The sequence below is a fragment of the Anas platyrhynchos genome, chromosome Z (genome assembly GCF_047663525.1).
Source record: "Anas platyrhynchos isolate ZD024472 breed Pekin duck chromosome Z, IASCAAS_PekinDuck_T2T, whole genome shotgun sequence".
In the NCBI taxonomy this organism is placed as follows: domain Eukaryota; kingdom Metazoa; phylum Chordata; class Aves; order Anseriformes; family Anatidae; genus Anas; species Anas platyrhynchos.
This window is the reverse complement of record NC_092621.1, coordinates 53,984,702-54,001,038: the sequence shown is the minus strand read 5'-3', so window position 1 is coordinate 54,001,038 and position 16,337 is coordinate 53,984,702. Positions and strand designations below refer to the sequence as shown.

The 16,337-nt window shown below is 40.4% G+C and overlaps 1 protein-coding gene across 4 annotated transcripts in view; it reads left to right on the top strand.

Moving 5' to 3' along the window:
* HOOK3 (hook microtubule tethering protein 3) overlaps positions 1 to 15,255 on the top strand; it is an 86,920-nt gene extending 71,665 nt beyond the window's left edge. For 3 of the 4 annotated variants that reach the window (XM_072031447.1, XM_038170794.2, XM_072031448.1), the window contains 4 exons: positions 2,279 to 2,383; positions 2,495 to 2,566; positions 4,071 to 4,207; positions 12,737 to 15,255. In XM_072031447.1, the coding sequence (XP_071887548.1) occupies positions 2,279 to 2,383; positions 2,495 to 2,566; positions 4,071 to 4,207; positions 12,737 to 12,752 (330 nt within the window). In that variant the 3' untranslated portion in view covers positions 12,753 to 15,255. Of the gene's footprint in view, positions 1 to 2,278; positions 2,384 to 2,494; positions 2,567 to 4,070 lie in introns of all 4 variants that reach the window. The other variant, XM_038170795.2, reaches the window with a different exon arrangement.
* The last annotated feature ends 1,082 nt before the right edge of the window (positions 15,256 to 16,337 follow it).

Genomic DNA, 16,337 nt, shown 5'->3' with positions numbered 1-16,337 from the left:
GTGCTGTGCTGTTTCAGAATCAGAGCACCACTTACGTAAAACAATTCAAGGGAGGGAAGCTCGATACGCAGAAGTACTCCTTAATTGGCATTTGTGCTGGGGCTTCTGGGGACTTCCAGCACATCTTTCCTCTTTGTACACACAGATGTGGCTTAGTCCCACCAAGTGCAGGCACAATTGGACCAACAAACTCTGCTTTTATCAGCTTTTCTTCTTTTGGTTGAAGAATAAGAGGCAGAGAGGGAAGAGGAAGTTTGGGGTTCTCTGCTTCTCAGGTGGCTGAATCTATTTGTGTGTGCTTCCAGATGGTGTAGGCTTCTCACAGGGAGTCAGTAATGTCTGCCTTACCTGGAGCAGATAATTTTGATGCACCTTTTTATCAATACAGCTTTTAGCTGCTTCAGATTTCACTGAATTCTTATTGCTCACATAAATTGGTCATCTTTTTTTTTTTTTTTTTATGGGGCTTCTGACAAGTTCACTCAGTCGTAGTCCTTAGAGTTTACAGTCAGAGGTAATTACACATGTGGCAGAGTCATTCGCACCAATTTAAATTGTATTTTGCTTTCTTTGTTCATCTTTTGCCCCGGTTTATTTTTGTTCATGTCTTGGTTTAGCCAGTTGGTTTAGAAACCATTTTAATGTGAACTCTTTTTACAGATGCTTTTTCTACATAAAGTAATATTTTTGACTGAACTACTTACACAAGTTGTTAGATTCTCCTATTGATGTTTAGTATGGCTTTTTACCTTTACTATTGCATGTATGCTTTGGGCTAGAAGGTGGCTAATATTTAAATATGGTAATGAGGATGTGGATATACTACCAGCTTTAAAATGGCAACATTGTGGTCTCAACCATGGACCCATGTCTTCTATACTTTCTGTATTTTATTTGAGTTTATTGAAAGTATACTAGTGTTTTCATTCATCTGTTTCATCTATTCATGGTAACATCAAGATCTTTTTGCTATGTCTGGATTGAGTTAAATGGAAATCTGTAATAGGGTTCCTGATCTGTCAGAACTCTAGGCTTCCTTCCTTTATTTCTATGTAGTTTTCTCAGTGACTACTTCTAAGATGTTTCAAAGGCCTTCTGTAAAACTAAACAAATATTTTTTCTCTTTTTTTCTGTTTTCTCTTTTACATCTTATATTCTTAGAGTATCCTGGTGAAAGACAGAATCCTGATCTCCCCATTCAATAAGATTTGTTTGTATGATCTGTGTTACTTTACAGAGTGCTTTATATAACAGTAGAATTAGTTATTTTTCTTAGGTTAGCTTTTTGTGATCTCATCAACTTTGACTTCTTTTTGGTGAAGACGCTTACAATCATTATAGCCCTCCACTATAGAAATTATGTTTAAGTCTAGTGTATGTTTTATTAGAAACTTAATATACTTTTGAGTCTTCTTCCATGAATACTATTCCATAAAAACGACTTAGTAACATTTAAAGCATTTATATATCATTCTGAAGTGGTTAGGAAGACAAATCAGAGGTTTCTTCCTATATATCCCCAGCATGTTAAAAACTTGTCTGCTCTTTTCTATTATAGAGAGCTTAGGTATCTAAGCATTTTGCTGAATTTGTTCTTAGTTGAGCTCTGTGGTTGATAGCACTCAAATGCTGCCTGTGGTGGATGCCACACATGAACACAACTCGGTGTCTGCTCATCGTATTAGTAACATAGTGATCATGCATGTGCCACAGGATGCTTTTTCGCATAAGTTTTCTAGAAATAGCAGCACCTGATACCGCAGTGGTACCCCATGGCACCAGGTGTAATCTTTCCAGATTGAAGGGGAGGAAGTAACAGGGAGCATGTAAGTAAACCTGAGCTTTTTGAGCCTTGTAAAAAGTCTTTGAGAAAACGTTTCCACCACTGTGGCCCCACGGTAGTGTAACCAGAGGAAGGACCTGCATACGTGAGTCTGGTGTAGTGAATTTCTTCAGTTCTGCTTTTCCTATTAGTAGTTTTGTTTCGTGGTCACATGGAAGAGAACCCCATTCAGATTCTCCAACATACCGTGGCTGATGTTCAGAGGCAGAGCCTCTGTCATGCTGTTTAGCAAGATTGTGTCATGGGAGTCAGCCTCTTAAGACTGCACATCCCTCTGCTCCACATCTTGGAGTGTCTTTTCTTACCATTGATACGTTTTAAGTCACTATTTTGTTTTTGTAATCAGCCTTGCATGGTTATAATTCTTTGATTATTTTTTTCACTTAAATTGTTTTTGCAGTGTTTAATTTAAAACAATCTGTTTTTCTCTTACAGGTCATCCGCACCTTAGATCCTAAGCAAAACCAGGGTGCAGCTCCTGAGATTCAGGCTCTGAAAAATCAGTTGCAGGAACGGGATAGAATGTTTCATTCATTGGAGGTAGTAATCTTCACATTTCCTGGTAGATGTGTGTTATTCTTGTGTTTTTTTAGGTGTAGACTAATACTTACTGTACTTAGTTTTTAATTGTATGCTTTTTTTTTTTTATAGAAAGAATATGAAAAAACAAAAAGTCAAAGAGAAATGGAGGAGAAATTTATTGTTAGTGCCTGGTATAATATGGTAAGGAAATCCCAAACTTTCAAACAAACAAACAAAAAAAAACAAAGAAGGGATTAATATTAGTTATTTCTGGGTTGTTCATGGAATTCTTCATTTATTTACATTATTTTTTTGTTTGAAAATCATTTTCCAACACATAAGACATAGAAACAAATGCTTTTTAATCATTTTAAGTTATCGTTATGTAAGTCTATATTCCTCTGTTAACCTTGGGGTAAGAGAGAACATTTCTGTTATTTTTCAAATTTTAAGACCAGAATTGGCATTTTATAGAGGGAAGGAAACTTCAGATTGCTATCTTGAAATCCTTCTTAATTGAAATATCTTCAATTAAGCTGACTTACAGTGCTCAGATGTACTTTCTTTGATTCTGCAGCCTTTTCATTGTTTCAAACAAAGGGGCTTAAAGAAAGCTTACTGCTGCAGTAAGCACTCTGAGAAGCAACCTCTTTAACCTAGGTACAGGTTTAGCCCCAAGTGAAGGGTGAACACAACTGTGTGACCCTCCCATAAAATATTCAGAGTATAAAAAAGCAGCCACACAGCTTTTGCTGGGCATGTGTGCAAGGAGATTTTTTACCTTTAGCAAATATGTTCAAGACTTCTCTTTGGTAGAGTGTGGCTGCATTGAATCTGCTGTCCTGACAGAAGGAAGCCATGACATTCATGGTTCATTCTCCTTCACCATTGAGTTCAAATTCCTCCTCACTGTCTTTCCTGGGCAGAGTTTTCTTCCTGATGTTCTGTGTTCTTGTTATGTCCATGAATATTAAGGCAAAAATAGTACTTGGAGAGTGTTTGAATCCTTTAAATACTGAAAACATTTTCAAGTGACTCGTGCCCTTGACCAATTCTGTCGCATTAGTACCACTTATGAACAGAAGACAGGGCTGAACAGAGCTATGGTTCAATAGCTCATCATGAAATAAGTCTTGATAGCTTTCTGTATGTCTTTCTGTAATTAGCCTCTGCTTTTGTGCACAACTATACAACCCATCACAGCTTTTTTTTATTTCTTCAAATTCTCATTTCCTCCTTGCATTCATTCCTGCTGAAAACATATTTCCTCTCAAGGTGTGATCCTGCCATATGAGCTAATGCAGAGATGGAAAGAATTTGTGTTCAGAAGAGAAGTACTCTTCTGGCTCAGCATGCTAAAGGGGCCTGGGGTGGCAAGGGGAGGAGGCAATTTTGAAAAGGTTTGTCCAGTCACTGTGTCTATGTGGAGAAGCATTTTGTCAAATGTGGGAAACTGAGGGACATGCTGCTCAACAATGTATTCCAAACTGGACAGTGACTGGGGAGGGTGGGGGGTGGAAGAGAACATGGTAAAAGATCTGGAAGGATGTCTGCCTTAGCCTTGAAAAGGTGATGCTTTGTGTTTGAAATTCAAAACAACCTAGTAAGTGTTGCTGAAGAAGAGGAAATAAAATATAAATGAATGAAGTTGTTGAATGCTACATGTTCTATTTTTTTTTTCTAAGAAGTTTCTCTTTGTCCATAGGGAATGACTCTGCATAAAAAAGCAGCAGAAGACAGACTAGCTAGCACAGGCTCAGGACAGTCCTTCCTGGCTAGACAAAGGCAAGCCACGAGCACAAGGAGATCTTACCCTGGTCATGTCCAGCCAGCAACTGCAAGGTAGAGAAGCCTTGCTCTTAAAAAGAAAATTGCCCCATGATCAAGGCCACTTCTGTTGCAAGTGACAGCGTTCAACAAAAAGCAACCAGCATCCTTTCTCTCTCTCCCTTGTTACCATCATTATTTTACAGTTCAGGAAAGGGTTTTATTATGGTTTCCTTGTTGTTTTGTAATGCCCTTTGTTTATGGTTTTTGAAGCCCATCTGTCCCTTTTTCTCTCTCTTCCTTTTTCTGAATGTGCCAAAGTTTTGAAAACATCTAGAGGAGTGTTGTACAATAATGGAATCTTTTAAACTCGTATGAAGCCTGGTCCCTCACAAAAAGCCTCATATGGGCTGTGTAACAATGTGAATCTCCTGTCACAGTTGATACATTTGTGCCTATAAGGGTTGTGATGCTTTACAAGACTGCGTTTGTTAAAAGGAATTAGGCTTTTTATTTTTGTGCTATCCAGTTGCTTCAAAAAAAAGCTGAAAACTCATCACAAAAATTCAAAATTAATATGTTATTGTGAAATATATTTGCAGCTGAAACACTTATCAGTAACACGAAATAACAAAAAAAATCTCCTTTGTATAAAGTTTGCTCTTACTCTTGGCATTTAGTAGGGAAGCAGGATGATTTTTAAGGCTTTTGTTGGTCTGCTGGTTTTACGTGTTGCTGACAGAACGGAATATTTTTAAATGATTTGTCCCACTCTTCTAGATCAAGTGTGTGGTTAACATATAGTATAAAAAGATTGAAGAATATTTGAAATGCTTTAATACGCTACTGCATCGTCCATTTAAAAAAAAAAAAAAGCATTTGTGTTAATTTTTTTTATAATTATGGACTAACAAGTAGATAATGGATCAAGGCCTAAATTACTGTTGATGTTAATATGCTTCAGTTGTCATCCCCTACTAAGCAACTTGCTTTTAATATATTGATTCAGGGTATATTTGTATCAGTTGCCTTACTAATGGTACCAGTGCCTTCAGGTGAGCACGTTGCTGACTTTGTTGAAAACTGGCTGTAATTTGTTGTACTACCTTCCTAGCATGTATCTAGTTGATCATATGTCACTCTCTGTAGCACCTTCATGTTGATCAGTGGGGTGGCAGATGGTCCCTAGTATTAATTTAGGCCCTGGTCCTACAAAATTCTGCTTTTCCCCTGAGCGATTCTACATCCTGGCTATCACTTTCATCAAAGAATTGATGGACACAGAGGACCTGAGTATAGGTTGAAGGCTTCAATCTATTTTGTGGTGATTCTGTTTTAAACATTTTTCATTTTGAAACTGTTTGCCCCCCTAAATGCATGTTCAGTCTGGTTCCTACATTTATTCTTTTACCTTATTTTGATGCCCTTCCCAGTGAAGACGTTTCTTCATAAATACCTTCATAAAAAAGGCCTATTAGCATTTAGTAAGCATCTGAAGACAATTTAGTAAGCATCTTAATTCACAACTTCAGTGGATTGAACAAAGGATAGTTAAAATGAGTACACCTAGATTAAAGGGTAAGGAATAGGTGGATGGCGCTCGTAGGTATTCCTTTATCCTCAAGTACATCATCTGTTGTAATCTAGGCTAAGAATACTTTCAATATGTGTCTGAAAAATGTAGTTTTTTTTTCCAGTAATACAAAAACATATTAAGTTCATTAACTTCAAGTTAACTTCAGAATTTCTTCTTTTAGTTTGTGTTTTATTTGGAAGAAAAATGATTTTTCTAAAAATTCTTCTCGTTAATTCATGATGTGAGAAGTCTGGGCTATACTTGCAAGATAAAACTGAGACAGCAGAAGTATCTCTTTGTGTGGAGGAAAGTTAACAATGGTGGTTAGGCAACAAAGGCAGTTTAGGACAATTTCTGTAGTTCAGCGAGCTGATCCTTGTTTTGCTGTCTCTTACTGAGATACCAAATGCTAACAGATCAAAGAAGTCATATATTAGGTAGCAAGATGACCACAGTTTCTGTGTGAAATCTTTTACTGACCTTTTTGTGCAATCCATTCTAGTCCTTTGAACAACTCTTTACTGCATGCCGTGTGTGAACAGGAGCAAATAAGCGAATTTGATGTTCTTGCTCGAGAGTAGAGTGTTTTGTGTCACCCAGAGAAAGAATGTAAGAACACTGAAAACTCCATTTTTATTCTAATCTCACTGCCTTTGTCTGTTATCAAACTGCCAAAGCCTACTTGTGAAAGAAAGGAACACCAGGACCTTAAAGGGAGGGGGGGGGGGGGTTTCTCTTAAATTTATTTAATAATTTAATTTACTGTTGCTATTAGTTGCATATCTAAAATCACTTGAATATAATCTGCACACTAGAATAAAACTACTTGCTGTAATTATTGTAACATTTATTTTACTATTTTATTTCCAAAGTTCTGATGACAGACAAATGCCCCTGATGGTTGGGAGATGTGCAAACGCTGATTAGAAGCTTTGTCTTTAGGTTTTCTCTCGTGGCTTCTCTTCCCTCCCCTCTTTCTGGTTGTTGATTTTTGTTTTCTGTTCTGTAGGTTCTCCTTGTTCTGTTTGGACTTTCCATTTTCCCATAAGACATTGAGGCTTGTATTCAACAGAAGCTCAGAGCTTCTGTTGAAGACAAAAATCTAAAAATGTATTGCAGTCTTATACCTATGCATTTAAAGAGCACCTCCCTCTATCCAGTTCCAATAAGTCTTTTTTTGACTTCTAATGGTAGTCAACGAAATTTAATTCTGCGTTATTTAGCATTTTCCTTTGATTATCTGTTGCATCCAGCAATTCTTAGCTGTGTGGAGTGGAGTGCTCTGAAGAAATCCTGCTTGTTTTGTAGTTTTGGAAGCAGCGTGCTATTAAAAATCAAGGACTGAGAGTGTGACATGAGGTAATAATACAGAGCTAGCCAGCTGTGAATGCTGTCTATTCTTTGTATCTCAGTAAAAGAATATAGCAAAAAAGCCCCATAAAACAGAATTCTCTTAGTACAATACGTACTTCAAAGAAACTTCTAGGAAGACTTTTCTGGAGACCACAAAGACTATTGACATCAAAACTGTAGTGACAATGTTAAATTATAGGCTGTCTCGATACACTACAGAAAAAAAAAAGCCTGCAGACTGGTCTTAAAGGGAAAAAAAAAAAAAAGCTCTTCAGGGCAGTGATAAACAACTAAAAAGTTCATGAGAATGCATTCCTAACTGCTGTGCTGAGGATATTCCCAGAATAGTCCTTCTGGGAGATGTAAATTAAATGCAAACAACATGCAGCAGTTAAATGCACACACATGTTCGTTGTTTAGAGCTGAAGCCTAGTTTCTGGTCTGACAGAATGTGTGTGCAGTCCAGTTTAAGTATTTCCATGTTAAGTTGTTAGCAAGTGTGATCAGACACTGCAGAAAAGAGTATTCGTGTTCCCCAATTTTCTTAAAGCAACACTTAAACATTTGGATCCTAACATCCATTTTCCAAGTGTTCTGATCTAATTTAGGGGCTGTGTGTTCCATCCACAGTGCAGAGGAAAACAAACCGTAGCACACAGCTGTATATATTGTAAAATGAAGCACATACACATTGTCTACAAGGGGTTTTTCCTTTTATCTTTATGGAAATGACCAAATGGTAATCCTGTGCTGTTCTGATGATGTCCCTTGAGGTGGCAGCATTAACTCTGCAAGTTCTTTGTGGCCTTCTGTTCACGTAGACAGCACTGTCGGTTTTATATTCAATGTGTGTGAAAGAATTAATATTGACAAATCCTATTGCTGCTTTATCATCATCTTGATAGTACGTGGTATGTGCAAGCTATCAAGAAAATTTAAGGGGATTTGTAGATTTTAAAGCCCTTGGTATTTTGACTTATGCACATAGCTTTGTTTTTTTCAGTTCTCTAGTGCATGAGGCTGTCCACGGCTTCCTGGATGAGCTGTAGTGGGTTTGATTATCTTGATATGTTGACATTTTCTGTAGATATGATAATTGGAAAATATTTTAACTTCAGAACTTGTTTACTCAAGTTAGCAATTGCAGGAAGACCATCTTGAATGTGGCTAGTTTTTCCTTCTCTTACAAAACAAAACAGTTCCTGAATTTTATTCATTTTATAGATTTCCCTCCCCCCCGGACAGTTTGACATTTTGCAAGGATTGATGAGGGAGCTATTTTTGCACTCAAAGTCAGAGATGTAATACTGACTTCTTGTGTTTTTTGCACGTGTTTTAGGTAGAATGTGGATTCTTTTTTTTGCAGTAATACTATGTTGATAAGCTTGACATCTCCAAACCAAGTCTAGCAAATTTTGAAGGCATTTTCTCACCAGTATTGTGCAAATAAATAGCTAGAAGAGGTTTCCTTGACAAGAAATACTTTCCAGTGATGTTTTTTCCACTTGAAAAAAAGTAGTTGTGCTTCAGGTGTCACCTGCAGAATAGTTTGAAAGCTGGAGTATGACTGAAATGTGATCTCAGGAGGTGATTTGCTTAGAAGGAAACCTCATCAGAAGCCCTTCCTTAGAACAGCAGTGTTAGCTGACGCTGGCAGTGTGATACATGTAGTGTTCTGTTAAAATGAGAAGGTAAATCATAAACGTAAGAGATTAAATGTGAAAATCGGGTGAGCATGGAATTTGATGAATGAGCTCTTGAGCCACACACGCTGCACACAGCCCAGGCAGTCCAGCTCTATTCTGCACTGGCAAGGCTTCCCTGCTTTGTGCCTTTCATCAGGAGAAAGAAGTGGAGTCGTACATTATTGGATATGCTGGTACAGGAGCCGGCAGTGGCAAGGAGTGAGCCTCACTTGTGCTCAGAGCATCTTCACAAACCAGATACTGTTTCTGGGGTCAGGCAAAGGCAGATGTCAAATTGTGTGTCGAATCCTAGCCACATCTCAAGTTAGTCACTTCCAAGGAATCCAGAAAACTTCCTGGCATCACTGATTCTGTAGCTTTGCTCCTGTGATGTTCCTTCCCTCTGGAAGAACAGAAAAGGACCAGAAGCCTGTCAGTACTTCTGCAGAATATAATAAAAAATAAAGTTTGATTTCTTCAGTTTGAAGGTGGAGGAGACAGATAAATTCAACCATTAAGTACAAAAATCTGAAGAGCAGTGTGTCTTTCACAGTTCTGCCTTTTGGTGGTAGTTTAAAAACAGTGAAGTGAAATCTGAGCCTTTGGAGATCTTTGTTTTTCTAATTAATTTTGAATTGCAGTTGATGAAGCATTGGAGACTTTTCCGATGTCAGTAAAACAGAAACTGTCACTATCAGCATCCTCAGACTTCTTTAATCTTCTATAGCAAATCCCTGGAGATTTTGTCTCTGCTGACAATCTCACTGCAGTATTTGGAGATGCTGAGGATTTCTCTAGTCCTGGTCTCTGTTTTTGCATTTTATTTTATTTTAGTGGATTCACTGAAATACTGGGATACAAAGGTCATTTTTAAGTACATCATCAGCTTATTCTATTGATACATAGACCAGCTAATGAATGTAGATCAAAAATGAATGAATGTGTAGATAGAGAAGTCCTAGAAAACTTGACAAATACAGTCCCACGGGACATTGTACCAACACTTGGCACTGTCGCCAAGGCGGCTTCCTAAACAAATCGTTCTGGTATCATACAATACTTGCAATATTATAAGATAGTTGCAATAAAACCATTAGGTTATTTTTTTATTATCAGTATTTGAATAAAACATTCCTTATGCAGTACAGATTTTATAAAGTAGAGACTTTTAGTTCTCAGCCACCAGAAGTTGGTAACCAGGAGAATAAACCTGTTTCTTGGGGGTGTTGGTGGTTTTGAGGGATTTTTAAGTTCATATTTAACAATATCAATAAAATCTTGAAACAGTAATAAAGGGGATGTTTTAAGGCCACAATTCTTAGAATTTATAATCCACTTTGTATTCAGTGATAGTAAGAACAAAAACTTGAAGTGACATTAACACAGTTCTGAAAAGAAGAGTTAATGGGTTCTTTGAGGCCTAAAATCTAAAGGAAATGCTATGGGAAAAGAAAGAATAGATGCAGGAAAGAAAAACTTTAGCAGTAGAAGCTATTAAGTGATTTTAGAAATATTTGGGAAGAGTGTAGTGTTAGACTTGAAAGTAAGGACAGTACTAAGTAAGTACTGCCCATGCTTTCAGGTAAGTGCTGTCCTTAATTGCAAGTAAAGATGCGTTGCCCTGATGACTTTGGTGATTCTGTTACAAAATACTAGTTATAGAAAGCAGATAGCTACAGAAAGCCTCCTCTGTCTTAGGACTGAACATACACTGAATATAAAAGTAGTTCCTTAGTAAGAACATGGGGTTGGGTTGGGTTGTTTGGCTGTTTTTTTTTTTTGTTTTCTTTTTTATCAGGTTTGTCTTGTGTGAGCACTGTTCTGAAGTCAGTGTGTTGGTAGGTGTCTCCAGAGCTGGCCAGGTGAGTGAGAAGGAGAGGTTCCCATCCCTCCTGAGGCTGTGTTGTGCAGGAGTTGTCTGTCATGTCTGCATGTGGAAAAAACACAGGATGACAGAGAGAGGTTAAGGAGGTTTTAAGTCACTAATTAACCACTTAGAATGAAGTGGAGCTAATGAGATCTGGTGCTGAATATTGAAGGGAAATGTCTCACCAATAAATAATCCCCCAGGCTAACAGCAAGCCATCAGTTACATATAGCTGAAGTATTTTGTACTGATAAGAAAAGGGAAAGTCACTCCTCTATAGGCAAGTCCTATGCCGAATAAACTGTCCCATTCTGAAGGTGCCACAGGAATAGTGACAGGTCATGCTGAGTGAATTTACACTCACGTTTCTGTCATCTTCCGGAGTGCTGCTGCAACAGGTAGCTTCTGAAAGTATTGATTCATTTTGAGAAGTTCCTCAAGAGAAAGAAATTAACAGACAGTTATTCTGGAGCAAGGTAAGAATTTCAGGTTTGAAAAGGGCACTCTCAGATGAACTGAGGTATCTGTGCATCCTCAAAAGAGAAGAGAATACACTGTCCAGAATTTACAGGTCCTCTTTAAAAGTACTCATGTCCCAGGGAAAAACCTGCAATGTCATTTCTGCTTATGTGCTTCAGGTCACTCGGAGCATTACAAAACAGTAAGTCTGAACTGTGTAATAGCCAGGTGAGATTAAAGGAGTAGCCTGTATTCATTTATGCATAATAGAATAGGTAAATCCTTATATAGCTTGAACTTTTATTTTTTGACTAACTGCAGTAATCTTCATATAATTAATCCTGAGCTCTGTAACTTTCTGCATCCAGGCAGTGCAAAGCAAGTGTAGCAGCGCATCTCAGACAGACAGTAGTTACTCCACATACACTCCCAAGGTCTGCTTTGAATGTGTTCTTTTTAAACGTTTTCTGGGTTTGTTCCATTTGATTTATGTGTGTATCTTCCTGTTTTTCAACTGTTAGCTGATCAGTATTCTGAGCAGGAAAAAAGAGGGACATACAAGCTGCAGGACTTGCAGCAGAAAGACCTTTTATCACTCTAAGACCTTGAGTTTAGTTATGAATATTTTTCCTTCTGTATGTAACCTGGGTTTTTCCTGTCACAGGAGCTGTTCTTAGAACTGTGCTGGACTAGTGCAATATTAGGGAGTCAGAAATGGGGAGAGAAACGGTTTGCACAGTGTGATTTCAGCGGGGTGAAGCTAGTGAGGGACAAGTGGAAGTGAGAATGAGCAGTTAGTGCTCTGCCGTGCTGTGCAAGGGTGTTTGTGCTGCTTGGGGAACCTGAAAGCACTGTAGCTGTGTTAGTAAAGCATTCCACCTGTCAGTCCGCTGGCCACAAGGGAGAGTGTATCAGCTAGGATGGAGCAATACGCAGCCTATCCAGCTGTCCTCCAGACTTAGGTTCACTTCTGCAGTGTTGTGGTGTGGTCTTAGGGCTCCTACTTGGTGTGTTTTAACAAGAATATGTGTAATTTCCTTGTGATTAAAACCTGCATGCAATGAATGAGTAGCGCTTGCCAGTGTAATACGGCAGTGATGTCGTTTTGGTGTCCTGCACAGAATGATCTGTGATGAAATATCAATGCTTCAAGTTTATTTGCGGTGCTCAGAGCTTGAAGTCTCAGGCAGAGTCATTTTGACCCTGATGATTGTCTTTTAGTTTATAACCATGCACAGTATTGGACAGGCACCTTTCACTTTATATTGAGCTTGATTTTTTTTTTTTTTTTCCCCCTAGTCGTACTCACAGACAGCAGGAATGCCAGAGATTTTCATAGCTGTGTAAACTTAGTTCCCATAGCTATGTTAGCAGAGAGTGGTGCCCTGCAGAACGTCACTCAGAAGTGTTTAAATTTGTCTGAACTGTGTCTAAATTTTTATATTTGTTTGAGGCTGTTTTGTTGCTGTTCCCAATTCTTGGCCTATAATCCTCCTGTTACTTTGAAGCGCTGACCTGGCAAAGATGTTTTCCCCGTGAATTTGCACAATTCGAAGTAGAGACGGCCTTACTGAACTGCTTTGAAAATACTTGTTCTGTTCTCTGTTTTTTTAAATGGTGATGTGATCTGCTTTTTAACTTTCTCTTTATTCTTTTATTTGCAGTGATGTGGTTGCATGACCTGCAGCATTGTTATAACAGGGACTGTTCAGTGCATGACTTGCTTTTCTGTCCAGACTGCATAACCAAAACTTAACCAGTTCTACACTTAAGACTCATGGGCATCTGATTTCAAAGGGAGATCTACTTGCAGAGAAGCCTATCATCTTGGGAACTGGCTTTCCCATTTCCCGCTTCCATTTACTATTTATCTTCACAAAAAGTCTCCTATGAGGCTAACAGAGAGGAAATCCAGTATTCAGAGCTCTACAGGAGGCGTTCTGCAAACTGACAGAGCACTGTCAGCTCTCCATTTTACTTCTGTCTGTCCACTCCATTTAATTCTGATTAACAGCATTAACACACAGACCTCCTGCAACATTTTCATATACTGAACTATAAAAACCTAGTCTTAATGAGTTCCTAAAAATGCCTTTTGGTTACTGTTAAAATTTTAAAGCACCTGCACCCTTAAAGGATATACTTTGAATTTTAAATAATTAAAAGTAAAGCCAAGGAGGTGTTTTACCAGGAGAAATGACTAATGAATTGCTGCTTGGCCAGCCCATCTTCCTTAGAAAACCAGGCAAGGTTCGTCAGATAATCTCCGAGACAGGCAAACTACTGTGCAGTCCTTTGCTCGCAGACACTGCCTGCTTCCTTACTATGTATATATGCAGTAGTTTGTGGCTGTTGTATTTTTCTCTCTACGTTTTAGCTGTGTTGTCTGTTTCTTTCAGAAACGTTTGTTTTTTTTCCAATCTGTGTACAATTGTTAAACAATCTGAGGGAAGAACGTGAATGGAGATAAGTATGAAAGCTGTCGACACTTCCAGTATTATGCAGATTGTCCTTGCCAGTTTATAATTTGGGTTGTTTATATTTTACCTGTACTGTTTCTTTTCTCATTATTGCAGTCTTAGCTATTTCATTTCCAATTGCACTAGCTTGGCTGTTTCTTTGTATTATGAAGTTTAGCTTTGAAATTTGCAATATTTAGACAGTATAACTCAAAATGCTTTTGCCTATATTAATTTAAAGAGCTGCTTATTTAATATTCTTAAAAAAAATCTGCACATTTGTACTACTGTATCTTTGTTTTGTATTGGACATCCAGTACTGGCAAGATCCAGAAGGCAAGGGGGTACTGTAGTGGTCTAAGTGAAGACGTTTGTTGTACAGGGGCTGGCAGGGGAGAGGTGGGGAGGAGGCTGCCCAGCCACAGGCCGTGCCGCGGAAACCCAACAGGGCCTGGAAGCAGAGCACACCCCGAGCCCTGCGGTTTAAGCCCAGTTCTAGGGAAAACCCTGCTCTCGCTCGCCTGGATCCTAACCCCTCGGGGAGCACGGTGCCCTCGGTGCCCCTGCCCCAGTGCCTGGTGCCAAACCTGTTGCTTGGAGAAAGGCAGAGCGAGGCCCACCGCTGCCTGCAGCGGGCGGGTGTCCCCGCACAGGGGAGGCAGGATCCCGGGGCTGGGCTGCCCGTGCTGGTGGTGCTGCTCTGCCTGGCAGTGCCTGGAGGGTGAGGACTTCTCCTCCTGGCCCGGCAGCGCCTGTGGCAGCGCAGCCCAGGGCGGGCTGCAGGAGGCTCCGTGCTGCTGCCGGGCCCAGTCCAGCATCGCCGAGAGGTCTGCGTCTTCCCAGGTGCCAGCCATCGATCCCTTTGTTCTGTGTCAGGGCAAGCTTTATTAGACAAACCCCTTCCTTTGCGTTGTGTGTCCCAGGCATAGTTCGTCTCCCATTTGCTAGTGCCGCTTCTGCCGGGAGCGCGCCCTTCTCCAGGCCACGCTGGGAGCGGGACCGCCCAGCCCAGGGCCGCGGTTCCGCGCGGGGTGTGAGGGGATAGCTGCTTTTGTCACACCTGCCTGCAAGGGTGCCCCGAGCCGAAGCTTTGCTGTACCTCATTTATCCCAGTGGTCTGTGCAGTTTAGGAAACTATGTATCGGTTGTTCTTGAGCCTAAGACATTTATATGTAACTGTGTTTAGCTTGACGAAACTTGAGTTCACTAATGCAACAGAGAACCTGCGGGTAGCTTCCAGCAAACGGGCTGGCTGCTTCAACGCGGTAGCGTAGCACCTCTGCCAAGAGGTGATTGCGAGCTGCCGGTGCAGAGGTGATCTCCAGCATGTCTCTGATATACTAACTTCATTTATGCTGCATAGAAAACTCTCTTACTTTCTTAATAGCAGCTTGTTTGACAGTCCAAAATTAAGTGTTGACCAATTATCAAAGTAACTGTTTGTGAAGTTGACAGTGATATATTTTCTGTAAGAGAATGGGTTCCTAGAGTGTCAAAACATTAATTTCCCATTTCGGTTCATCTATGAAATGTGTAACTACCAGATTGTCATGGTAGCAGTATTAATATACATATCTGTATATAGACAAAAAATACCCGGTGATGACCATTAGAATCAAAAGGTTTAATATTTTTTCCCAGTCAAATACACTAATGCTTCCAAGGTTACAGAAGAGTGTACAGTTGTTAAACAAGTTGTAAATAAAGGCTTATATAAAACGCAAGTGCTTGCTTTGACTTTCTTTGGTGCTTGGTTTTAAACTGAAGCCCATGAAGCCAAGGCACAGTTGGCATTGCAGCTTCTGGGCTGTGTACATGTGAACATGTTTGGTGTCAGCTGGTCTGCCCCATGCTTAGACACACCAGAGGCATCGCGCCTCATTTCCCAAGGGCTTTGTGCAGTAGAACAAAGGGAGGGTGGGCAGCAACAGCAATTCAGCAGAAAATGTGAACCTCCTGAATTGTCTTGGAAAGTATCCACTGCAGCTGGCCAGCCCATCACTGCAAGAATTACCTCCCTGCTGTGCCTCCGGAAAGACCAAGGCTGCTGAAATAACACAACTTGGTCTCACTGGTGGAAGTGTAGCTGTAGAGGCAGCTGTATGGGTATGGAGAGGAAGGGGGGGTGGCTGACTGGGAAGGAGAGGAAAGGAGCAGAAGAAACCGGGTGAATATTCAGAGATCCTCTAGGAGCACTGCATCACACACAGTGAATAGGAAGTCGGGCAAAAATGCCAGGCCTGCAGGTTTGCCCAAAGGGAGGGAAGTGGGGCATCTATAAAGCCAAGACCAGCCTGATGGATGAGGGAGGAGCAATGGATGTTGTCTTTCTGGGCTTGTGTAAGGCTTTTGACATTGCTCCCCTTGTGAGCTCCTCAAAGACAAGCTGAAATACGGGCTGGATGAGCAGTGGAGTGGATTGAAAACTGCATGAATGACTGAAGCCAGATTGGGGCTGCCCAGCTGGGAAGCAGCTCTGCAGAAAGGCCCTGGGGGCCCCAGTGGACACCGAGCTGAAGAGGAGCCAGCAATGTGTCCGAGCTGCAGAGATTGCTAATGGTGTCTTGGGCTGCACTAGGCAAAGTATTGCCTGCAGGTGGTGGGAGGTGATCCTGCCTTCCTCCTCAGCACTGGTGAGGCCACACCTGGAGTGTGGTGTCCAGCTGTGGGCTCCCCCGTACAAGAGGGACATGGACATAACAGAGAAAAAGCTCCCATTTCTCTCAGTCCCTCCCATTCCCCCTGATCCCTACTACCACCTCTCTCCTGCCTCTGGCCATCGTGCTCCCTGATATCCCCTTGTTCC